This window comes from Labeo rohita, chromosome 18 (genome assembly GCF_022985175.1).
Source record: "Labeo rohita strain BAU-BD-2019 chromosome 18, IGBB_LRoh.1.0, whole genome shotgun sequence".
Classification (NCBI taxonomy): domain Eukaryota; kingdom Metazoa; phylum Chordata; class Actinopteri; order Cypriniformes; family Cyprinidae; genus Labeo; species Labeo rohita.
In genome coordinates, this window is record NC_066886.1 from 771,489 (window position 1) to 798,078 (window position 26,590).

Genomic DNA, 26,590 nt, shown 5'->3' on the forward strand with positions numbered 1-26,590 from the left:
TCAGGTTTAATAAGAAATATGCATTAATATGCATATAATAAAAAAGGCAACAAAATAAATACTGTGAAGTAACTGAGAATTTTAATTTAATTTAATTTAATTTAATAATTTAATTTTCAAACAATGATTGACTGTCATTTAATGATTAAGAATCAGGTTTAATAATAAATAAGTGCAACAAAATAAATACTGTGAATTAGCTGAGATTTTATTTTATTTTATTTTATTTTATTTTATTTTATTTTATTTTATTTTATTTTATTTTATTTTATTTTATTCCCAAACATGACTGTCATAAATCAATTTTATTTCACATTCAAATCTAAGTTTTTATAATCTGGTTGATTACTGTTATGTTTCTTTTGTCTTGTTCCGAATGTTTGGTAACTTTTTTTAAATTCTTAATGGTTTTAATATAATTAAATCTATTTTAATCATTTTTGTCTTCGCTTTTGTTGTCATTTTTTATTTAAAAGAGTTTTGACTTGCATTTGTTCGATTTCAGAGTCTGCACACTTGACTATGATTATAACATGTGGAAAACTGTCTGAATAATTCATGTGTCCAAATGTTTGGCTGCTAGTGTCTGTCATCCTACTGCAGGCAAATGGAGGAAAGCTTTGTGGAAATTACCCACAAGCACTCGGGAATGTCTGCGAATGTAAATAAAGCCTCTCTGACTCGTCCGCCGTCGTTCGTTCAGCTCGTGGCGAAACCGTGTCACGACGACTCCGTGACGGCGCCGTCCAGAAGATAAAAGCATAAACATGAGTAACGACGCGTCCCCGTCCTCTCATCCGTGTTCTGCTGGGCGATAAATCACGGCGGGCGTTCGTACGCGTGTAAGCGGAGCTGAGCAACAAAAGACAGGAAATTGATTTCGGCAGGAAACTCAGAGATAAATACATCTGGGATATTAATACATGTCATCAGTCAGAAAGAGCAGCGGAGGAGAAAGATGAAGAAGATACGAACACAACAAAACGCACAGATTCATCATTTACTATCCAGAGACGCAAAAACCGCAATAAACATTTTGAAATGACTTTCTTGTTTTTACGTGTATAGATATTTAGTGTGAGAAACGATCCGTCAAAGCGATGTGAAAAAGAGAAAACGAGCGACAGATGCGACTTCACGCTCCGCGCGCCGTCTCGTCCAATCAGGCGCCCCTCTGCTTTTGACTGACGGCTGAAGTCAAAGGGTTGTGGGCGGGGCTTATCGTGAAGTTTTCCTTCATCTCATTCCCCCGCATCCCATACGAAAGACAGGACCAAAGAAAGTATAGATGGAGTAGAGTTGAGGAAAGACGGCTGGCGGGAGACAAACGCCGGGTTCTTCTCTGCTTCCGCCCGTGGGTGAGTTTGGAGCCCAGAAACGAGTCCGTCTCGGCCGTCTCTGCGGGAAAGCCGTTCAGCTGGAGTAGATCTGGGTGCCGATCACACGCATGATCTCCTTCTGGATCTTGGGCTCCTGTGTGTTGATGTTAGCGTCTCCCACCTGACCGTCCTCATACCTGAGATCACAATAAAACAACATTCAACCAAAAATCTACACTGAGATGATTAGAGTATTTTGCAGCTTCTAAAATAATGTGCAATAGTACTGTATTGACAAATGCAATGCATAAATGTCTGTATGTGTCACAATTTCTGAGCACTTCTTCCTCTTGCACATATCTATTATAATTCAAATATTAATTCAAATATATTCAAAATTCAAATAAATTCAAAATTCTAATTCAAATAAACTGTAAAAAAATATAATAATATATAAATAAATATATATAGTTTGTTTTTTAACAAAATAAAAATAAATAAATAAATAAATAATAAAAAAAAAAAGTAATTTTCTTCCTTGGTATCTGTGTCTTGTTTCCAGTAAAAATATTCAAACATTCTTAAATCAAGATAAATTTACTTGAGAAGGAAAATGGCAAAAATAACAAGTCTTGTTTTCTAAAAAATGTATCAAAATCAATCAAAAATTAATTAAAAATGTATCAAAATCAAAAGTGAGTTTTTTTCTTAAAACGAGAAAAAATATCTGCCAATGTGGCAAGAAAAATCTTGCTTTCTCTTTGAATTTGTATTTTTTTTTTTTTTTTTGCTCCACTGGCAAATATTTTTCTATTTTTTTATAAGCAAAAACTCACTTAATTTTGACACATTTTTCAGCAAGTATCAAAATGAATCTAAAATGTATCCAAACGTGAGTTTTTATTAAAATGAGAAAAATACCTGCCAACATGGCAAGAAAAATAATCTTGCTTTCTTTTTGAATTACGTTTATTTTTCTTGGTCCACTGGCAGATATTTTTCTATTAAGCAAAAATTCACTTAATTTTGACACATTTTTCAGCAAAGAAAAAAAGATACTTATTTATAATAATTCTAATATAAATTCAAATATATTCAAAATTCAAATAAATTCAAATACTCAGTATATGTATAGTTTATTTTTGATAAAATCACTGCAAAAGCAGTTTTCTTCCTCAGACTCTTCATCTTGTTTTCAAGTATAAATATTGATACTTGAGAAGCAAAATGACACAAAATAACAAGTCTTGTTTTCTGAAAATGTTTTAAAATTAATCAAAAATGAATTAAAAATGTATCGAAATCTAAAGAGAGTTTTTCTTAAAATGAGAAAAATATCTGCCAATGTGGCCAAAAATAAGTAAATAAATAAATAAATAGATAATAATCTTGCTCTCTCTTTGAATTAAGTTAATTTTTCTTTCTCCACTGGCAGATACTTTTCTCTTTTTAAGCAAAAACACACTTAAAAATAAAAGAATAAAATAAAATAAAAATAAAAATAAAGAATAAATAACGACACATTTCTATAATAATTCTAATATAAATTAAAATATATTCAAAATTCAAATAAATTCAAAATTTAAAATTCATATACTCAGTATATATAGATTATATATACACACACACACACTTTATATACATACAGTATATAAAGATTTTTAATAAAATCACTGCAAAAGTAGTTTTCTTCCTCAGACTCTTCATCTTGTTTTCCAGTATAAATATTGATACTTGAGAAGCAAAATGACACAAAATAACAAGTCTTGTTTTCTAGAAAACGTATCAAAATTAATCAAAAATTGATCGAGAATGTATCAAAATCAAAAGTGAGTTTTTCTTAAAACGAGAAAAACATCTGTCAATGTGGCAAGAAAAAATAATCTTGCTCTCTCTTTAAATTAAGTTTATTTTTCTTGCTCCATTGGGACATATTTTTCGACATATTTTTCTATTTTTTAAGCAACAACTTGCTTAACTTCGTTCAATTTGATGGAGTAAAATAACTAAAAACTAGTTTAAAAAACTTAAAAACCCTACTTAAAAATAACAAAAACATAACAAAATTACTAAAACAAACTAAAATAAAAATAAAAAAAGAAAATATAAAAATAAAAACTAAAAAAATACATATTATTTTATTATTATTATTTCTTATGTTCAGCTTTTGTTATGTTAAGCTCACAAGAAAATGAAGTCGAGATCAGAAGAAACAAAACAAAACCAAAAAAAAAGAAATGCATACTCACACAAAGAAGAAGCGCGTGCAGACGTGGTCAGACACCGGACACACCCAGATGTTCCCGTGTTTCTGCAGGTCTTTGGATGTGATCACTGTCAACACAGAAACACAATCAGCTCATGCGTCTTGGCTGAGAAACAGGATTTAACCAAACACAAGGGAACTGATGTAGTCGATGCATCATTTTTTTCCCCCTTTCTCTAATCAAAATGTTTCAAACAAACACTGATTGAACTGTCGGAGCAGGTGAGATCTGACATTTTTACCTTCACAGAGAGCGATGCAGTTTAAATTCCTGCTCTGGAGGAAACGCGACTGTATGGGACGACTCTGTTTAAAGACAAACAACACACATTTACACTGAGATGCAGATTAATTTATTTCGAGATAAACGCTGTCTGTGTTATACCTGTGGCATTGTGTTCATTCGATTATATCGCTGGACTAACTCATCTTTAGTGGGCATGCGATGCTGGCCCTTCCCCATTCCTAAACACACACACAAATATAAGAAATAAATCAACATTTGATCTCATAAACATCCCTTTTCCAGTGAAATGACGTCGGCGCTCAAATGTAGCCAGAACCGAATCAGTCCACGTTTACGATTGACTGGACAGTCAAACTATTTTGCTTCATAAATGTATTTTGCTGCAAGGATATTTTCAGACAAAACAAAATAAAAATCCAGCACACAGAAAACTCACAAAGAAAAGACGAAAAGTTTGAAAAGAGTGTGTCCACACAACAAAACAACATTCATATGGACCAGAAAACAGACGGAGGTGTTTGTTACACAAAAGAGAGACTGAGATGTGATGAAGAACCCACAGCGAAACACGGAGGACGCGAGTTTGGCTCGTACCTGAGTATCCGAAGGAAATACTGGATATGGGGCTCAAATAGATGCCCTTCCCGTACGCTGCTCCATGCAGCTTTGATGAAAGAGAAGAAGAGGAGGACAGAGTTACACCTCTGCAAACCCTCCCGTGAAACGGGAAACAAGGACATGAACACGACAGCGATGCTTTCACATCTGAGCTGTGGGCCACAATCACAGACGAATGATGGGATGCATTCAATGAATGAAGAAGAAAGCATCACGGAAGATGGAAGAAAGCATGAGGAGACAACAAAGGATGCACTTAGGACGAAGACGGATGATGATGATGATGATGATGGTTTCCAGATGCATGAGACAGTTATGAACAATCGCTCTCGTGAGTTTATAGCTGTATGACTGAATGAAATGATGGACTTCCTTCCAGGAGAAAAGCGTGACATTAACAAGCACCACACGACACGGAAACGTCCAACATGGGATTAAGAACAGAAAGCTGCTATAAAAACAAATCACTCCAAGAGGATGTTGTTGTTTTCCTGGTAAACTTCATCTTCAGTGTTGAACACAAACACTCTACAAACCTCAACAAGCTCAACTCATGTCTAAGTCTTCAGTGCAAAGAAACAACACCTGAGAACACTTATTTTAACTGTTAAGAATAGAACACTATCCTAATGTGTTTCATCTTAAAAAAGTACACTGTAAAAAACAATTTGTTGAGTCAACTTAAAATAATTTGTAACCTGGCTGCCTTCAAATTTTAAGTTCAGTCAACTCAAAAAAAGTTTATTCAACTTGAAATGTTAAATTATACTAAGTGACGACTTAGATATTTGAGTTGAATCAACTTAAAATTTTAAGGCAGCTGAGTTACTTACCCATCTGTTAAGTTTAGCAAACACAAATATCTAAGTTGTTACGTAGTACAACTTAATATTTCAAGTTGACTAAACTTATTTTAGTTGACTGAACTTAAAATTTTAAGGCAGCAGGGTAACAAATTATTTTAAGCTCACTCAACAAATTGTTTTTATTTTTTACAGTGTAAGTGTTCGTGCTAACTTAAAATTTTAAGTTTAGTCAACATGAAATGTTAAGTTGTACTACATGAAAATGTGGATATTTTTAAAAATTAAGGCAGCACGAACACTTACTTTTTAAGTTGAAACAACTTTTTTAAGTTGTTTTTTTACCCACAATTTTTTATCCCATAATGCAACATAACCTTCCGTTTCCAGCATGACGAACCAAAAATTAATGTGTCGTGATTTCAAACATCTTTAAACATTATTTGATCAGTCTGATGATAGTTCATACATTTTTGCACTAAATTTGATCAAAAGCACATATATATATATATATAAAATCATCTAAATCATTAATCATTTTTAAATCAAGTTACATTTACTTAAGACGTGAAATGATAAGACAAAAGAAGATTTGTTTTCTGAGAAATCGATCAAAATAAAGTTTTTGACTTTATTTTTAAAATGACAAAATGTCAGTCAATGGATCAAAAAATTAAACTAAATGCAAAAGGAAAAGTAGTTTATGTTTCTGAATGTTGAATATTTTACATTGTTACAAGTATAAATTCAAAATTTGTTGTTTTTCATAAAATAAATAAAAAAGCATGTTTAAATCTCAGTAAAATGATTTCTTTCATCAATGTTTTTGTCTTGTTTTGCAGTACAAATATTTAATCAAACATTTAAAGTGACAAAATATCAGTCAATGGGGTCAGAAAAATAAACTAAATGCAAAAGGAAAACTAGTTTATGTTTCTGAATGGTGAATATTTTGCCTTGTTTCCAGTATAAATTCACTTACATTTGTTACGTTTTTCATAAAATAAGACTTCTTTTTTTGCTGTTATTTTTTCATCTTGATTTAAGATGATTTGTACTGGAAAACAAAACTAAAATACTGAGGAAGAACATCACTTTTTGTAGCCCAGTGAGGGGCGTCCACTTATCATCTTTAAGGTAAATGGTTATTTTGCATTTTAAATCAAATTAAGTGTAAAAAAGCATGTTTTAACCAAAATGCAAAATAACAGCAAGTCTTATTTTAAGAAAAACGTAACAAATGTAAATGATTTTATACTTGAAACAAGAAAAAATATTCACCATTCAGAAACATAAACTAGTTTTCCTTTTGCATTTAGTCATGATATTTCGTAATTTCGAAAGTCGAAAACTTATTATCTCTTATTAGTTTGCATTTTAAGTAAATGTAACTTGATTTAAGAATGATTAAATATTTGTACTGGAAAACAAAACAAAAATATTGAAGAAGGAAATCATTTTACTGAGAATTAAACATGCTTTTTTACACTTAATTGGATTAAAAACGCAAAACAACCATTTATTTCAAAGATGATAAGTGGACGCCTCTCACTGGGCTGCATAAAGTATTTTTGTTTTGTTTTCCAATGCAAATCATCTTAAATCAAGATGAAAAATAACAGCAAAAAGAGAAGTCTTACTTTAAGAAAAACTTACCAAATGTAAGTGAATTTATACTTGAAACAAGAAAAAATACTCAACATTCAGAAACATAGTTTTCCTTCAAATAAATTTAGTCTATTTTTCTAACACCACTGACTAATATTTTGTTGTTTTAAATATAAAGTCACTTCATTTTGATCCATTTCTTAGAAAGCAAATCTTCTCATCCTTTTGCTATTTTGCATTTCAAATAAATGTATTTTAATTAAAAAAAATGTTTACATAGTTGTTCTGGAAAACAAAGCAAATACACTGGACAGAGAAATCAATTAACTGAGAATTCAATGAGAATTAAACATGCATTTTTACACTTATTAAAAAGGCAAAATTACCATTTATTTCAAAGACAATAAGTGATGTTCTTCCTCAGTATTTTTGTTTAGTTTTCCAGTACAAACAATCCAAAATCCAGATGAAAAATGACAACAAAAGACAAGCTCTGTTTCTAATCATTGAACATAAGTGAGTTCATGCTTAAAAACAAGAACAAATATCAAGCAGTCAGAAAAATAAACTTTTGAATTTTAAAGTTCATGTTTCTGACCCCATTAGTTTTAAACCTAAAGTCACTTCAGTTTGATCAATTTCTTAAAAAACAAGACTTGTTATCCTAAGTCATTTTGTATCTCAAGTAAATGTATCTTTATTTGAGAATGTTGAGATATGTAACATGTAACAATGTAACATAATGAGGTCTTGTGAAACATTGTAGCAGAATTCGATTTCAAATGTTGCATTCTGTTTCACTTAACTACTCTTATATAGTCATAGGTAGTATATAGTACATACTGTGTGGCTGCTGTCAGAAGAGAATGGGATTCTAGCCATAAATGCAGAATGAAGAAGTCAGATATTCGTTACGATCAGAACAGATGATCTGGACGGCAGAAAACGTGAGCAATGAGAAGATGCGTCTGAGATCAGCTGACTGATGGCATTTACATACCTGCAGTTTAGTATACGAGGCATTGACCAGCCCATTTCTCAGAACCGAGTGCCAGTTTTCAATATGGGAACCACTAGAGAGAGAAACAAGTGATGATAAAACAAGTGAAAAAATCCCACAGACCAGCAGGGACTTAATGGTGCCGGACTCTTTGAACCATATAAGAAAACTACCTGAAACACCTTAGCAACTTGCAGACGTCTCAGTATAATGGTTGTGAGTTTGGCACAGTCATGCACCACTTACAATTTTGAAGATGTCAAAATTTTGTTTTATAAGTGTGACTTAAAAATCTGATGACCTGTACAGTATGATGCAACGCTCACAGAAGAGCAGCACAGCGGCTGTTCGTTAAATCTGGCACAAGTGTATTTTTAAACACAGACGTCTGGAGATATTTCTGAGTTGTGCTAGTCCTTTGTTGGCTGTTTCTGGACGACTTTTATTTCTCGTAAGGTCTAAAAGTGGAAATGTGTCCACGAAAATAACACAAAAGCACAGGAATAGCACAAAAAAACGGATGTTTTGTCCAGTGGCGTTTAAATTTATACCTGCACCAGATATAAACCTGTGATTATTTTTAGACCTTTTGATATTATTTTGTTGGTGGTCTGTCAGCACCACAGGGAACAATTCACTGAGCTTAAATCTGGCAGATCTACATGAACAGTGTATAAAACAGGCTCTGAAACTCTTATAAATAAGTCACATTTTTGTTCTTAACCTACAATTCACATTTTTTTCTAAAATGAACAAAATTGAAACTGATTATAGAAACATTTTCACATTATTGCATGAGTTTACTTTTTGAAATAAATCAAATAAGAGAAGAAAATCGAAAGCAAACACCACTTAACACATTTAAAACTAATTTTGACATTCATTTAATTTTGGATAATAGATCTCTCTCAATACACGGCAAAAATGCTTTTCTTACTTTGATTAGTAAGAGTAGAAATTATTGTCTTGTTTGCAGAAAGTCAAAATTAAGTGAGCTTTTGCTCAAAACAAGCAAAATAATCTGCCAATGGGGAAAGCAAAATAATCTTATTTCAAACAGATAACAAGATTATTTTGCTTACCCCACTGGCAGTTTATTTTGCTTGTTTCAAGCAAAAACTCACTTAATTTTGACTTAAAATTAAAAGATAATAAAAAGAAAATTAAAAAGACAATAATTCTTCTTGATTTAAGAATTTTTAGATACTTTGGCTTGAAACAAGACAAAAAAATCGAAGTAAGAAAAGCATTTTTTGCAGTGTAGGCGATGAGATTTGTGCTTTGGGATCCAATTTGCACCCTATTCATGCAAAATGCAACCAAAACATTTTGTCTTAATTCTGAAAGCAAGTATCTTTAGAACAAAACTGTCAAAAAAAAACAGTTGCTACATTGCATGATGCAACAGATTAAAATCCTCCAATTATATTCAATAAAGCAAAAACAAACGGTTTGTTGAAAAATGTAGCTTGTAATCAAAATGTAGTTTGTTGCACAGCATCGCTTGTATTCACTGCAGACAGCTTTTTGATTATAATTAGATGCATTCTAGTTTGTTGTTTTTAAAAAGACTGTAATGTTTTTGTTTTTGAAACATGATTTGTGCATCATCCATTGCAGACAGTTTTGTTAATTCTAACCGAAGCGTTCGGGTTCACTGCACTGCAGGGTGATCTAATCGGCTCTGATGTGAGTTTGATTGTCTGTGACGTGCGCGTGCGTGTTTCTGCAGGTCTCTGTGACTCACTGGAAGGCGAAGGTGCTGCCGTAGAGTTTCTTTGCGGTGCGAAAGCGAGCTTCTTTTGCTGGCGGGCTGCTCAGCAGCAGAAACTGATGAGATGTGTGCATGAACTTCAGCTGCTATGAATAGCAAAACACACAGATGTAAAGACCAAAAAACCCACAAGCTTTAAGTTCAGCTGTTTTTGCATTTAAAAGTGTTCATCTTACCCTACTGAGCGGCAGCTTCACAATATGAGACCTGTTACTGGATATAATCCTGCAGAGACACACAAATATAGCAATAAACCATCAGAATATCCTAAACCCACTGACTGTGGTAAAATCACTGTAAAGCACAGACTATTGTGAAGAAATGATGGTTTTTGAGGAAAGCATTTCAGGATTTTTCTCCATATAATGGACTTCATTGGTGTCCTGATATTGAACTTCCAAAATGTAGTTTAAATGCAGCTTCAAAGGCTCTAAACGATCCCAGCCGAGGAAGAAGGGTCTTGTCTAGCAAAACGATCTGCCATTTTTTTTGGAAAATAAAAATTTGTATACTTTTTAAGCACCAAAGCTGGTGTAGCACAGGCTCTGAGATGCGACTTCACAATGCTACTGTACTATTGAATCACATCAAAAGGTCTCACGGAACTACAGACCCTGTGTTTACAAAGCGAACACACAAAGACTAAGAAAGTGCAAGTAAGTCAAACACTGTTTACAAACAAAAAGCTACAACGATGTCGGACGATTCTGAAGTTGTAGGAGAAAATAAGATGGAGTTTTTCCTCCATACTCAGTACACAGACCATGAACTTAGATGTGATTCGTAGTAGTGATGGGAAGTTCGGATCATTTTACCGACTCGGACCTCTGAGTCTTGTTCAGCAAAATGAACGAATCTTTTTTTGAGTCATTTCGTTCATTTTAGCAAAATATAATTAAAATGTTACATGTTACTTCCCTAACACATCTACTGCTTACACAAACGTTGATCACACTACACACAAGACAAAACTGTAACGCTATAAGAAACACAAAAGATTCATTCATTGTTTACCTGGATCTTTAGTCTATGATTCGCTCACCTCACCTCTTATCTGACAAGTTTTCGGGTTCGAGACGTTCGTTCATCACGCGACGCCCCATAAGATGAAGAACGACTCGAAAAACCCAAAGACTCGAAACCGATGAACTAATTCCAGTACAGAACCTAATAGGATGTTGCACATGCGCGACTGAACGAATCACTCCCCGAGTCGCATTAAAGATTTGTTCAAAATGAACGAATCGTTCAAGAATGACCCATCACTAATTCGTGGCATCATGGAAGCGCATCCCAGAGCCTGTGCTACACAAGTTTTTGTGCTTAAAAAGTATACATATGTTTATTTTTAGAAAAAAATGACTGATCGTTTAGAGCCTTCGAAGCTGCATTTAAACTACATTTTGGACGTTCAAAATCGGGGCACCATATCAGTCCATTATATGGAAAAAAATCCTGAAATGCTTTCCTCAAAAACCATAATTTCTTTACGACTGAAGACAGAAAGACATGAACATCTTGGATCATTTGTAAATTGTTGTTCTGAAAGTGGAGTTCTCGTTTAACTCACCACTGCAGTAACGGATGAGCTAAAGGATCCAGTTTATCCATCTGCTTCTTAATCTCCAGATACGAGCCCTGAAAATACAAATACAGTTATAGAAAAACATCATTCAAACTTTAATTTAGTCTTTGTATGATTTAATAAGGGTGTTCCATATTAATGTTGTGGGAAAGATATTTTATAAAGATTTAAGCATATGTTTTTTTTAGCAAGTAGACTGACTGAAAAGCTTTCTAATTGAGTCACAAGACAAATCTGGACAATTAAAGCAGATCTATCATGAAATATTAATAAACACATTTATGAATCTTGCTTTCCGGCACTGTACCTGCGTCATTTCCCGAATAGACATCACACTGTCTAGTGCTTTCTGCAGACGCTCATAATTCTTCTTCTGTTCGGCACAGGAGCAGTACAATGATCACACACACACACACACGCACAAACACACACATTCAGACAGACAAGGAAGGAGAGATTTGATCCTGGTTAAAGTTGAAGTTGTTTATATAAATCTTAGTACAAAGCAAAATCATTTTACTACTCAGCTCTCATCATCATCAATGTTTTTTTTTTTTTTTTTTTTAATGTATCAAACTTAAATGAGTTTTGAGAATTTTGAGAAATCAGTTCATGGGGTTAAAAATGTAAAATTCAAAGGGTAAATAAGATTTTTTTTTACCCCATGGACAGATTTTTTTTTTGTTTTAGCCTTTGTGCTGTGCACAAAGATCCTTTACCTATTTTTTATTTATTTATTTATTTATTTTTTGTTAATTTATATAGCACATTTAAATGCAACATTGTTGCCCAAAGTGCTTCACAAAATTAGAAAAAAATATATTTTTTTAAGAAATAATTATTAAGAAATTAAACTTTCCCTACTTCAAAGGCCAGACAGAAAGATTTGGTGTTTGAGGTCAAAAATGAGCGTGTAAATCTCTCATTATCACCAAATCTTGGATTCAAAACTTGTTTTCTTTCAATTAGCACAGGATTCGTGTTTCATTGAACTGACCTAATGCAACTGAGGTGAAAAAAAAGCATTTTTTGATCATTTTGGTAATATTCACTCAGAAACTGAAGTGCATGAGCTCAGATTAATGAGGCCTACAATCAGTCATTTCCGGAACAAAACACAAAAACCTCTACTAATTGAAAGAAAACAGTTTGACAAATATATAGAATTTTAGATGTGATGATAATATAGCATAAAAGAGATTTTTTAAAAGGCTGTTTTTGACCACAAGCCCTAAAAGTACAAAAAAATATCCAATTTTGTTATACCCTGTGTGAGCAGAGTTAGTCAATTTTAATCTAATGTGATAACATTAACTAGCATTTTTGGGGAAAAGAAAATCCTCTCCAGGTCTTACAATATGAGGATTAATTATTAACTTAATTTTAGTGCTGTGCAACGATTAATCGCATCCAAAATAAACGTTTTTGTTTACATAATATAGGTGTTTGTACTGTGTATATTTATTTATTATGTGTATATAAAAACACACACATATAGTACATATTTAGAAAATATTTACATGTATTTACATGTAAGACTTAATATCTTAAGCCATTTCATTTTTTAAATGTATTATTTTAAGTAAATGCATCTTGATTTAAAAATGTTGAGATATTTGTACTGAAAACAACGAAAACAAAATACAAAATAAGAAAAAATACTAAAAAAAAATCATTTTGGCAGTGTTGTCTCAGTTACAAACATACTGATGTATGGAAACACGTTTCAAAGAAAAAAAAAAAAAAAAAAAAAAAAAAAAAAGGCGACTTTTTGCAATTCTTTATTGCAGACTTTACATTAAATTTATCTTGCAATTCTGACTTTTTTCGCACAATTCCGAGAACTGTGAGATAAAACATCAAAACATTTATAAATGTTTTTTGAAAAAATGTATCAAAATGCATCAAAATTAAATGGGTTTTAAGAATTTTGTGAATTCTGTTCATGGGGTTAGAAATGTAAACTTAATTCAAAGGGAAAATAAGAACGAAACACAAAACCTCTGCTTAATGAAAGAAAACAAGTTGACAAATAAATCTTTTTTTTTTTTATAAGATATAAAGTCCAATTTTCAGACAAAAAGATTTTTCTTACACTTTATATCCTGCAGTTCTGACTTTTTTCTCACAATTCTGACTCTTTTTCTCAGAACTGTGAGATAAAACATCAAAACATTTATAAATGTTTTTTGAAAAAATGTATCAAAATGCATCAAAATTAAATGAATTTTGAGAATTCTGTCCATGGGGTTAGAACTTAATTCAAAAGGAAAATAAGAACGAAACACAAAACCTCTGCTCAATAAAACAAAACAAGTTGACAAATAAATCTTTTTTTCTTGCAATTATGACTTTTTTCTTACAATTTTTTTCTGACTTTTTTCTTACAATTCCAACTTCTTTTCTCATAATTATGAGATACAAAGTTAATTTCTGAGACAAAAAGACTATTTTCTTACAATTGCAAGTTTATATCTTGCAATTCTGAGAATTGTGAGATAAAACATCAAAACATTCCTAAATGTTTTTTGAAAAAATGTATCAAAATGCATCAAAATTAAATGAGATTTGAGAATTTTGTGAATTCTGTTCATGGGGTTAGAAATGTAAACTTAATTCAAAGGGAAAACAAGAACGAAACGCAAAACCTCTGCTTAATGAAAGAAAACAAGTTGACAAATACTTTTTTTTTTTATCTTGCAATTCTGACTTTTTCTTACAATTCCAACTTCTTTTCTCAGAATTGTAAGATACAAGTCCAAATTCTGAGACAAAAGGACTATTTTCTTACAATTTATGTCTTGCAATTCTGACTTTATATCTCGCAATTGTGAGAAAAACAGTCAGAATTGTAAGTTGCAATAACCTTTTTTTAAATTTTTATTCAGTAGTGTAAATGGGGCTTCCATACTGATGCTTTGAGCCCTTTTGTACTGCAAATGTTATTATTTGCTTCCAATTTTTTTGCTGTAAAATACATGTATTTCACATACACTAAATTTACACTGATGAATTTGCTGTTAATTTGCAATAGATGCATAAGAGTGCATATGAGACGGTCACCTTCGGGTTGAAGGCGAGCGTTTTGGGGTCGTTGGGGTCGACCACGGACGGATACGGCTCAAAGATGATGCTTTTACGGGGCGACTCGAGAGCGGCGCGACACATGGCCACCAGCAGATCCACCACCTGAAGATGAACATCACATATCAATAATGCATTTACTCTACAAATACTACACCTCTGGACACAAGATGAATGAATCGAGCTCATGACGCACCTCAGCGCCGGTGGCCACCTCCTCGGCCGCTCCGGACATCACTCCCAACGTGTAGAAGGAAAACACACACAGCTCTCTCGTGCAAACCGCGGGCTGGTGGGAAAAAACAGACCGATCAGAAGAACGAACTGAGCTTTGGCCATGAGCGAAAGCTGACGCTCACCTTCAGCATGGACCCGTTCTGGAAAACGTGCTGCTCGTCACACACCACGCAGTATTCGTTCAGAGTGGGGATCCGCTGCTCAGAGTATTTCATTATCTTACAAAGAAAAGACAGAGATGATAATCAGAAGAAATGCTGAGATGATGGGATATTCTGTCATAGGAAGATCAAAGATAATCGCAGGGCAATCACAGAGGAAATGGAGCGAATCATGAATCTGTTGTGTAATATGATGATGATTATGACGGCAGTTATGAGCGAGAAGACAAACTGGAAACTGCATTAGGATGCGTATATTTTTACATGGCAGTACTGTTAAATTGGTTAACACATATTGTACAGAACTTTAATAATTGTTGTGCCCTTTCTAAATGCTGATTGGTCAATCCAGTGTTCCAGTTGTGTTAAAAATACGCACAATACACACTACGTTAAGTTTGAGGTCGGTAAGATTTTTTTAATGCTTACGCTCATCAAGGCTGCATTTGTTTGATCAAAAATACAGTAAAAATGTAAAATATTTTTACAGTTTTAGACAGCTGTGTTCTGTGTGAATATGTGTTCAAATGTACAGCTGAATTTTCAACATCATTACTCCAGTCTTCAGTGTCACATGATCCTTCAGAAATCATTTTAATATGCTGATTAATGCATTTATTTGATACAAAATACTGTAAAAATGTGAAATATTATTATGATTTACAATAACTAATTTCTATGTGAATGTATGTTAAACTTTAATTTATTTCTGTGATCAAAGCTGAATTTTCAGCATCATTACTCCAGTCTTCAGTGTCACATGATCCTTCAGAAATCATTCTGATATGGGAAGGAAAATCTTACCGACTCCAAACAGAAATGATGTAAAACAGCTACAAGGTACATCACACTTCACAAAATCACATTTGAATGAATGTGTCCTAAATGTAGCTGTGCTGTTATTTAAGCAATAAGGCTTGTGTTATATGATGCTATATTGTGAATATTACTGAAACGTCTTTCAGCTGTGACTATTATTCACTCTATAGCACGACCTCCTGAACCTTATTACTGTAATAACAGCATGGTTAAGAAATAATTATAGATTCATTTACATTACAGTTGCACATCACTCCACCATGTTCCTTTTGAACTAATAACTGCAGTTTTAAGCAGAATACTTTGTATAAAGTATAAGGGGAATTAATAAATGAGAGCCTATTAAGAATGAAAACCTAAAAAAATTCTTAATATAAACACAACTGGCAAAAAACTAAATATATGATTCCAGACAACTGAATTCTTGAAAATCACCTTTGGTGTGTAATAATTTTCAATAATTTAGTGGACTGTTGCTTATTCGTTTTTATTTTATTTTGTTATTTATCATTTAATTTAATTTCAGAATTGTATATGTAAATTAAATATATATTTTTAAATTTTAATTTATAGTTTAATTTATTCATTTAATTTAAATTCTAATTTAAAGCAATTTCATTTTATTTTTAAACTTTAAAATAACACTGCATATTTAATTTAATTTAATTTAATTTTTAAACTCCAAAATAAAGCTGTATATTTTTTGTAGGTGCATTAATACTCTGCTTTATTAATGCATACTTAGGTTTGTTTTATTAATACCTTTGGTGTGCATTAATTTAGTAGACTGTTGCTTCTTTTGTTTCCCCCTAATTTAATTTAATTTAATTTAATATTTTTTTCATTTTCATTTTAAATAATAATTCAAATTTCATTTAATTTAATTTATCGTTTAATGTACACTTTAATTTAAATAAATAATGATACTAATAATACTACTACTACTAATAATAATAATAAATTCTTAAAATAATTAAAATAATTTAATTAAATTAAATTGACTTAAATGTAACTTTTAAAATTCAAAATATAGCTGTATAGCAGTTTGGTAGGTGCTGTAATCCCCTGTGTCATTAATGCAAAATCAAGTTTGTTTTATTATAACCTTACTTGTGCATTAATTCTGTGTTTTATTTGATTTTTAATTTAATTTAAATTCACTTAAAATGATCATTTAATGTATGCTTTAATTTAAATAAATAATAATAAATTCTTAAAATAATTTTATTTTATTTTATTTTTTATTTTATTTATTATATATATATTTTATTTTATTTTATTTTGTTGTTTAATGTAACTTAACAATTAATAATTCATAATGTAGTTTAATCATTTTATTTCTAAACTTCAAAACAAAGCTGCACATTTTTGGCAGGTGCGTCATCATGATTATGGCCTTTTTTGAGATTTACAGTCCGTGTTTAGACTCACTCAGACGTTCACTAAGACGCTTCACTCGACATGCGCGGATGTGATGTTGGGATGTACACTGGGCATCGTGGGAAACGGTGAAGTGGCGCGTGTCGGTGAGGCTGTGGTGCTGTGGTACCTGCACGAGGAAGCCGTACTCCAGCGTGGGGATGTTCTTGCAGTGTCCGCCCGCCTGGGATGAGAAAAACAACTCAATCAGCTGGCGGGTGGTAATCTGCGCAGGGGCCCTGCCCGCCGGGACAGCCACAGTCTGATGGGTTAACGGAGACAAAGCATTATGGGAAAGGTGCCAGCCAGCCGTGTTAGGCGAGGGGGGTGTCGGAGGGCAAAGAGGCTGAGGGTTGGGATGGGGGACTGCTCTGACTGTGCATCCTAACCTGCGGCCATGTTTTATCTGTGCCGTGGGCTCCCTAATGAGGGGTCACGGGTATGGAGAAGCGGGGAAGAGAGTGTTTCGAAAGGAAAGCGTGCAGTCGGAGGAGACGGGATGCTGACCTGGCTGTTCGGAGGGTAGCTGAACAGCTCCCCCTTGGGGTTCTTCATGGTGCAGGAGATGGAGCGGTTCATGAGCCGGGTGACTCTGAGCTCGGGCACGTTCAGTTTGCCTTTCAACACTGTGTCCTGGATCAGGGGGAAACTGGGAGACCTGGAGCCAAGATGGAGGCCACAGCCAGCGGATGAGTTCATGCTGCGCTCACGTCACGCTGGAGTTACCTTAATTATGATTGTCCACTAGCAGAAAGTACAACTTGCACTGCATAAATGACTTCTCATTCAGTTGTTTCACTCTTAACTGAAGACACATTAACTTCAGAAGCAAAATTACATAAGATATTAACTTTTGTTTTGTCAAAACGCATTCAAATACATTTATTTTTTTGCGTAAAACAAGGGGGAAAAAATTGCAATGAGGTCAGAAAAAATAAACTGGGTTTCCCATTAAATTTTGTTTATTTTTCTGACCTCACTCACATATATCTTTCTTGTTTTAAGCTTAAACTAGCTTTTTATACATTTTTAGCTATTTAACAATACTTTTGTCATTTTGCATCTTCAGTAAACATGTCTATATGTAAGAATGTTAGACATTTGTAGTGGAAAACAAGACCAAAATAATAATTTCTTCCTTAGTATTTATTTATTTAATTTTTAAAAAATTGCCTTTCAGACAAGAGTATTTTTGTCCTGTTTTCCAGATCTTCCAGATTTCCTAATCTAAAATCTAAAAAAATCTAAACATTCTTAATTCAAGACAAATTTACTTATTATTATTATTATTGTTATAATAATAATAATAATAATAATGGTACAAAATATAATATAAAAATTATAAATATATAATAAAAAAAAATAATAATAATAATAATAATAATAATAAGTAAATAAGATAGCAAGTCTTGTTTTGTGAAAAAATGCATCAGAATTAAAGTTTTTACTTAAAACAAACAAACAAAAAAAAAAGCCATTGGGGTCAGAAAAATAAACTTGGTTTCTCATTGAATTTAGTTTATTTTTCTGATCTGACTAACAAATATATTTTTTCTTAAGTTTTAAGCTTAAACTCACTTCATTTTTATACATTTTTTTAAACAATTTTTAACAATACTTTTGTCATTTTGCATCTTCACTAAATGTATCTGTATCTTTTTGTTTTGTTTTGATTTGTTTTTTTGCTGAGTTTGCCTTTCATTAATAATAAAATTATAATAATAATAAAAAATATATATAATATATAATAATACAATAATAATAATAAGGTAATATGTAAATGTTAAGAAGTCTTGTTTTGTGAAAAATGCATCAAAATTTAAGTTTTTACTTAAGACAAGACAAAACAAGACCAAAACAAAAAAAAAAGCCAAATGGGATCAGAAAAATATCTTCTTTTCCCTTTAAATTTAGTATTTTTTTCTGAGACCAGATACTATAATACAATATAATATAATATAATATAATATACAGATTTTTATTTATTTATTTATTTTTAATAGAGCTCAATAGTCAAGTTCGGGAAGCAAAATCGTCATTCCTAGAGGATGCATGAATCAGAAAAATGTATATAGCATTATAAGTCACTTTGCATATAAATGTTTGCCAAATGCACGAGTGTAAATGTAAATATATATGCTTATATGTGTGACTTAAATCATTTCAAAACAAATCATGTTTATTAGCAGAATTCCAGGTGAGGAACTGTTACACTAATTATATACTGTGACTCACTTCCAGCCAATCACTGTTGAGCCCTACTTCATCTGCATCATCCACAATCTGCTGTTTCAGACTGTTAGCGTGTATGACATGTTTTCACATCAGATGATGAGGACGTACTTGGGAATCGGGGAGAAGATGCTCAATCCTGCACGAAATTTCTTGATGGTTCCTCCAGCTTTGAACCAGCTGTGTCGTTTCTCCTGCTGGGCTTTGAGGAACTCATTACTCAGGTGCTTCCACTGCTGCGACGTGAATGTACTGAGGATCCTTGAAACAACAAAACAAGCATTTGCCTTCATTTTGACACTCTTTCGTTACAATTTATGTTTAATCAATTCATCAGAAGTCGCTGCAGTAATGAGTGAACCAGATTCTTTATTTTATGTTAAATTCTAGATGATGAAAATACAGTAAAATGCAGCAAAAATGTGAAATATTTTTATCATTTAAAATAGCTGTTTTCTATGTGAATATCTGTTAAACTGTAATTTATTTCTGTGATGCGCAGCTGAATTTTCAGCATCATTACTCCAGTCTTCAGTGTCACATGATCCTTCAGAAATCATTCTAATATACTGATTTGCTGCTCAAGAAACATTCCTGATTATTATCAATGTCGAAAGGGAATATTTTTGTGGGAACTGCGATACATTAAAATTTTCAAGATTCTTTGATGAACAGAAAGTTCAAAAGAACAGCATTTATTTGAAGCAGAAAACTTTTGTAACATTTTAAATGTCTTTGCTGACACTTTTGATCACTTTAATGCATCCTTGAGTTACAAAGTATCAATCTGAGTAACTTAAGTAATTTTCCAACAGTTTGGTGCAGCAAAAAAGTGTTAAATAACAAAAATCATATTGGAGCCCAAATGTTTTTTAGAGTTTTGATGTATCTTCTGCTTACTAAGGCTGAGCATAATTAATCAAAAAAGCAGTAAAAATGTGAAATATTATTACAATTTGAAATAACTGCTTTTATTGTGAATGTCTGTTAAACTGTAATTTATTTCTGTGATGCGCAGCTGAATTTTGAAGCTTCAGCCTTTATTTTGACACTCTTTCGTTACAATTTATGTTCAATTTATCAGAAGTCGCTGCAATGAGTGAACCAGATTCTTTATTTTATGTTAAATTCTAGATGATGAAAATACAGTAAAATGCAGCAAAAATGTGAAATATTTTTACAATTTAAAATAGCTGTTTTCTATGTGAATATCTGTTAAAATGTAATTTATTTCTGTGATGCGCAGCTGAATTTTCAGCATCATTACTCCAGTCTTCAGTGTCACATGATCCTTCAGAAATCATTCTAATACGCTGATTTGCTGCATTTATGATTATTATCAATGTTGAAAACACTTGTTTTGCACAATATGTTTGTGGAAACTGTGATATGTTTTATTTTGAACAATTATTTGATGAATACAAATGTCAAAAGAACAGCATTTATTTGAAATAGAAATCTATTTTCACATTTTAAATCAGTTTGCTGTCACTTTTGAGTCCTAGTTGAATAAATCAATTAGAATGATTCCATAAGGAGCAATAAAAATAAGCAAATCATTCTTTTGATTCAATATGATTGCCTGTATGTCGACTTACTTCTTTAGTTGAAGACCCAAACTGAAGCCTTCTTTATTGGACGGCTGAAACACCTCCACAGACGGTTCTGTACGAATAAATGAAAGTACTGTAAAGTAAATACAAAGCCTGCAAACACACATGCACAGAAATGCAGGCATTTCTCACCTGGTCCATCCAGGTACTGCGAAAGAGAGAAACGCAGACGTAATACGATGGGCTCCGTTCGGATCACCTTCCATGCGGTCGCCACCTCCTCCTACAAACACACAAATCTTTTGATTCCCGTTTTAAGATTTGTTTATAAAGTCAAGTAGCTTGTATAGTAACTTTGTGTTCTTACATCCAAGAAGCTGATGTTGATTTGCAGATCGATGTCCACGTCATCGATGGTGCCATACTCTCTGTAAGAAAGAGCGAAACACTCAGAATGAAAGTGAATCGGGTGTGAACGCACAAATGTGAATCAGATGTGGAGCGAGGCTCATTCTCACCTGACGGACACAGCGCTGTCTGTGTAAATGTCTTTTACAGCTTCGATATCGGCGTCCAGCTGTGGGTGACGGTAGAGGTCGGCTGCACAGCTCCCCTACAGGTGGACAGCGGTATTACACATTATTAAACGGCTTGTTTATTTCACTTTCATTAAGATTTAAACCCAAAGGGAAAATTTTCTTACAAAAAGAGACTGAGAATAAAAACATTAAAGACACTATTGTATGAAAAAGTGTAATTTACTACTACAATATTAACATGATTTTGCTGCTTTGTAATAGCAACATTACTAACATTAAAATGGCTAAAGGCAGATTAAACCTGTCATATATCATTACAACAAAGACGACTAAAGTGTTTTACCTGAATCCCGTACAGGAACTGCTCCGATTCATTCTCTCCATCCGATTCTTCATCCGTCCAGCACTGGCCTTTAATATCCTGAATAAAACACAATGATATTTTAGTAGCATTTATATATTATTATAGCATTTATTAATATTTTGAATTTTTTTTTTTTTTTTTTTTTTTTTTTTTTTTTTGCAGTTCAATTTTTTATTCATATGTGCTTTTGTTATTTTTATTAAGTTTTTTTTGTTATTTTTTTTATTTCCCAAGGCAACATTTCTAATTTTCATTTACATTTTTTAATTTTTCCATGTAGTATATTTTATTTTATTTCTGCTTTATTTCAATTAATAAAAATTATTTTAATAGCTATTGCTTTTAGTTAAACATGCACTTTTATTCTGGATTTTTCACTGACAACACAGTGATAATCACTTCAATAGATCATTATTTTGGGAATTTTACCCATTTGAGACATTGATAATTAACCGTTTTGGATTCAATAAACAACTGCTAAATGCAAAATGACAGTCTGAGATCAGAATCCCACCAATTCAATAAAACAACTCTAAAAAAGAAGCTTCATATAAATACTGGCTCTCTTTTCCAATAATGCAACATGTTTTAATGTTCAAATTAAATCTAAAATTTTGGTTAGTATTTTAGTGTTTAGAGTAGAGGTGACAATACAATACAAAAGTATAAATCTAAAAATAAAAATAAAAATAAATAAATAAAAATAGTAAAAAATAAAATAAATTCAAGTACATCATCTTATACATTATCTTGTACATCATATACAGTATATTATAAAAAAGTTCTCTTTATGAGGAATAAAAGTGCACATATAAGTAGCATTTACCAACAGATGCACATACTGAATGATTACTTAGCAGTTGTCTTATCATTATAATTTTTGTTACTACTTTGAATTAATACTTTGAAGTTTATTTTTATATATTTTTCATTTTTAATTTTTAGTTGACGTTTTTGTAATTTTCCTGTGTTTTTGGTTTTTTTTTTTTTTTTTTAAATATGTATTTATTTATTATTTGTGACCCTGGACCACAAAATCAGTCTTAAGTATCATGGGTATATTTGTAGCAATAGCCAAAAAATACATTGTATGGGTCAAAATTATACATATTTCTTTTATGCCAAAAATCATTAGATTATTAATTAAAGATCATGTTCCATAAAGATATTTTGTAAATTTCCTACCGTAAATATATCAAAACTTAATGTTTTGATTAGTAATATGCATTGCTAAAAACTTAATTTGGACAACTTTAAAGGCGATTTTCTCAATATTTTGATTTTTTTGGACCCTCAGATTCCACATTTTCAAGTAGTTGTATCGCACCCAAATATTGTCCTATCCTAACAATACATAAATGGAAAACTTATTCAGCTTTTAGATGATGTATCAATTTCAATTTCAAAAAATTGACCCTTATGACTGGTTTTGTGGTCCAGGATTAGGGTATCATATATTAATATATTATACAACTTAAAGTTGGGGTTCTTGAAAGAAAAAAGGCAAATAAATAAAAATAATAATAATGTTCGGAGCCGAACATCAGTGCTGTGTTTGTGTTCAGAGACCCGCAGGTAAACACAGGCCATGCCTGATGGTGTTTGTGTGTGTAATGAAGTGTGAACGCTCACCATTGGCTCCGGTGTTCACAGACGTGTTTCTGACAGTACGAAGCTTCTCTGATCCATTTCAGCTCAAACCGCAAAACAACAGGCACTCTGGACGACAGGAGACGACTTCAGTAAGATGAGCTCTGTGCTTCCTGGGGAAAAACGAACAGAATATTAGATAAATCATTTATCAACCACAGACAGCTCTACATTTAACTCAATAACCGGCTACCAGAGAGAAATGATAAATTACTGTGCATCTGCAGATTTATGCATCACAATATCTGTAATATCTGCAATAATAAAGATGACATAATGTCTGTAATAGTAAAAAAATAAATAAAATATCACACATATGAACACTGAAGCAAGAAAAAAACTGTTATAAAATTACTGTAAAATGTATTTTTCAATGTTGCAAATAAAACAAAGATTATTGGAGTACATATTACAAGAAAACATATTTTTGTCTTTCTACTTAAAAATTACGTTTGATGTGATATTTGATATTTGATGTGACATTTCTTTGTAATTATTATTTTTTTTTTTTATTTCATTTTTAGTTTTATTAGCCAGTGTAACATTTCTAATTTTTATTTACATTTTTAGGTTTTGTCCATGTAGTATATTTTATTTTATTTCATCTTTATTTCAATTAATTATAAGTATTTTAATAGTTTTAGTTACACATGCATTTTATTCTGGATTTTTCATTTTTAGTTTTATTTCCCAATGTAACATTTCTCATTTTCATTTACATTTTTAGGTTTTGTCCATCTAGCATATTTTATTTTATTTCAGATTTATTTCATTGTGGAAAATGGATTAAACTTGTAAACAAATAGTAAACAAACTTGTAAAGAAAAACAGCAAATACATTGTTTTTGGTCAGAATCTCACAATTCACTCCAAAAAATTACTGTAAAATATATTTTTCAATGTTGTAAATAAAAGTTTATTGGAGTACATTGTATAAGAAAATACTATTTTAGTCTTTCTACTTCAAAAATTCGTTTTTGATGTGTTATTTGCCATTTCTTTGCAATTAATTGCAAAATTAAATATAATGCATTCAATTTTTTAGAATTTTTAAGACCATTATGATTTTTTTTTTTTTGCATTGTGGTATTTTTTTATTGCTACTGAATTTCTTTTCAAATGTATTTTACATTTAATGCATTAAAATATACTGTAGTGAGAATCTAATGAGAACTGCATTTAAAAATAATAAAAATTGCAAATAAAATTCAAAAGAAAACATCTGCATTGAAAACTTGAGGAGGGACTCCTTTTACTTAAAACAATAGCAAACCTCATAGAAATAGCCGTAGCAACCATTCTGAACACCCTAGCAACCGCATAGCAATGCACAACAAATCGCCCAGAACTCTTTTGCAATCACAAAGCATCACTCTCGCGTCGTGACCTTTGCACAGTCAAACATCGTTGACATTTTCCTCACATGAAAGATTCCAGTGTCATATTTGTGAGACTGTAAATGACAGCCGTCCTCTCCTGCAGACCTACAGAAACGCAGCCGTCTTTCTCTCTCTGGTTTCACCTCAGCGCAGCCGTTTAAAATAACGTTCTGTTCTTTCTCCTCCATCTCGCCACTGTGTATCCTAGCAACAACCCCTTCTGTCTGTGTCACTGTTTCGCGTGTGTGTGTGTGTGTGTGTGTGTGGGCACAAATTTATAGAAGCAATTTTCCAAGTAGTCCTGTGCATAAGTCATATCTGATAAAAACTGACAAAAACACCACACGGACGTCACGAAACCTGCCAAGAATATGCACGGCTTACAATTCTCCCCAAATTCAAAAGATAATGATGGAAAAACATATGAAGAGTTTATTTGCAAAAACAGATTTTTTTTTAATGTTTTATTTTTTTGTTTTTTACAGTTCACTTAATCAAAATAACCCAACTGCAGTTTAATTGGAATGCACAATGAAAAAAAACATGATTTCTGAAGATCTGCTTTTGCAAATGAACTCTTCATATATTGTTTTAAAATATAATTTTTAGGACTATTACATTTTTTTGCATTGTGAAATTATTTTTTAATTGATTTTTTAATTACAATGAGAATCTAAGGATGAAAAATGATTAAAGTTGTAAATAAAAAAGATTACTGAAGCATGTTTTACAAGAAAATATTTTAGTCTTTTTATTTCAAATTTTCATATTTAATTCAATGTGTTTTTTTACTAGCAATTTCTAAGTGAAAACTGTTTCTACATCTTTTCTTCATTGTAAGATTTAGTTTTTTTGCATTGTCATATTATTTTTTACACTTGTATTTAATGTATTTTTATGCATATTACTTTAATGGATTAAAAATATTGTATTATAGTAATTAGATTAAATTACAGTTAAAGACAGTTTATTCTCAGCTTTTATTGGTACTTTTATTTTTTTATACATCTGTTGTGATTCTTTTAGGATTATTTTAAATTCTTTTTATGTAAATCACTTTGAATTACTACTGAATGTATGAAATTTCCTATATAAATAAACTTGCTTGAAAAATTACAATTTTTTCTTTAAAATGCATTACAGTATTTTAAACATTTTTGGCGGAAAAATCTGTTTAATTGTCATTAATAATAACTAATTTCAAATTTCATTTGAAAGCAGAAAAATTATTTTACACTACATTACATTTAGTCATTTAGCAGATGCTTTTATCCAAAGCAATTTACAAATGAGAACAATAGAAGAAATCAAAATCAACAAAAGAGCAATAATTAGTCTCAGTTAAAAAAAAGTTTTTTTATATAATAATAATACTTAAAAACACAAGTAGATAGAAAAGAAACAGAATAGGGAACTCTAGTGTTAGAGGGACTTTTTTAAAATAAAAATAAAAAGTCAAAAGAATAGAAAATAATAGAATAATAAAATAAATGTACCGCTTGGATAAAAACTGTAAGACAAAAAGTAAAACAGCAGTGACATTTAAACACAAACACACGGCGAACTCAGATTTTTACATCAAGTCTAAATCCATCAGCTTTCCTCTTTTCATTTTTTTCTTCGAAAAACAGCCATGTTGTTTCTATAAGGAGTCACAGTTTCTCTCCATCCTTCAACACCATCTATGTCTTTATATTGCTGTACGATGCACGTCTTTGTGAATATCATCACTCTAATGGATGCATTCATGTCTTTTATGTCAAACCTGCATGAAATGAGTCAACTGTTTGATGCAAAAGCTAAAATACTAATATCTAGAGACCAAATTTAATGACAACAAATAAGATGCACACAATATTCACTAATAAAAACAGAATAACACTCCTGTTAATCATGCAATTGTATGCACGGAATGATTTACGGCCACTATATC

General features: G+C 31.7%; 1 protein-coding gene across 8 annotated transcripts in view; it reads right to left on the reverse strand.

The window, feature by feature from the left end:
- Window positions 1–205: 205 nt before the first annotated feature.
- LOC127180474 (protein mono-ADP-ribosyltransferase PARP6) overlaps window positions 206–26,590 on the reverse strand; it is a 38,145-nt gene continuing 11,760 nt past the window's right edge. For 3 of the 8 annotated variants that reach the window (XM_051134547.1, XM_051134546.1, XM_051134545.1), the window contains 22 exons: window positions 23,261–23,391; window positions 21,608–21,685; window positions 21,244–21,338; window positions 21,093–21,153; window positions 20,918–21,008; window positions 20,771–20,837; window positions 19,284–19,433; window positions 17,448–17,598; window positions 17,071–17,202; window positions 14,664–14,759; window positions 14,501–14,593; window positions 14,284–14,409; window positions 11,528–11,593; window positions 11,206–11,273; window positions 9,812–9,860; window positions 9,609–9,721; window positions 7,862–7,934; window positions 4,427–4,496; window positions 3,971–4,050; window positions 3,828–3,891; window positions 3,569–3,653; window positions 206–1,516 (listed from right to left, as the gene is read on the reverse strand). In XM_051134547.1, the coding sequence (XP_050990504.1) occupies window positions 1,414–1,516; window positions 3,569–3,653; window positions 3,828–3,891; window positions 3,971–4,050; window positions 4,427–4,496; window positions 7,862–7,934; window positions 9,609–9,721; window positions 9,812–9,860; window positions 11,206–11,273; window positions 11,528–11,593; window positions 14,284–14,409; window positions 14,501–14,593; window positions 14,664–14,759; window positions 17,071–17,202; window positions 17,448–17,598; window positions 19,284–19,433; window positions 20,771–20,837; window positions 20,918–21,008; window positions 21,093–21,153; window positions 21,244–21,338; window positions 21,608–21,685; window positions 23,261–23,263 (1,914 nt within the window). In that variant the 5' untranslated portion in view covers window positions 23,264–23,391 and the 3' untranslated portion in view covers window positions 206–1,413. Of the gene's footprint in view, window positions 1,517–3,568; window positions 3,654–3,827; window positions 3,892–3,970; window positions 4,051–4,426; window positions 4,497–7,861; window positions 7,935–9,608; window positions 9,722–9,811; window positions 9,861–11,205; window positions 11,274–11,527; window positions 11,594–14,283; window positions 14,410–14,500; window positions 14,594–14,663; window positions 14,760–17,070; window positions 17,203–17,447; window positions 17,599–19,283; window positions 19,434–20,770; window positions 20,838–20,917; window positions 21,009–21,092; window positions 21,154–21,243; window positions 21,339–21,607; window positions 21,686–23,260; window positions 23,392–26,590 lie in introns of those variants that run through there. The other 5 variants (XM_051134549.1, XM_051134548.1, XM_051134551.1 and 2 more) reach the window with 5 other exon arrangements.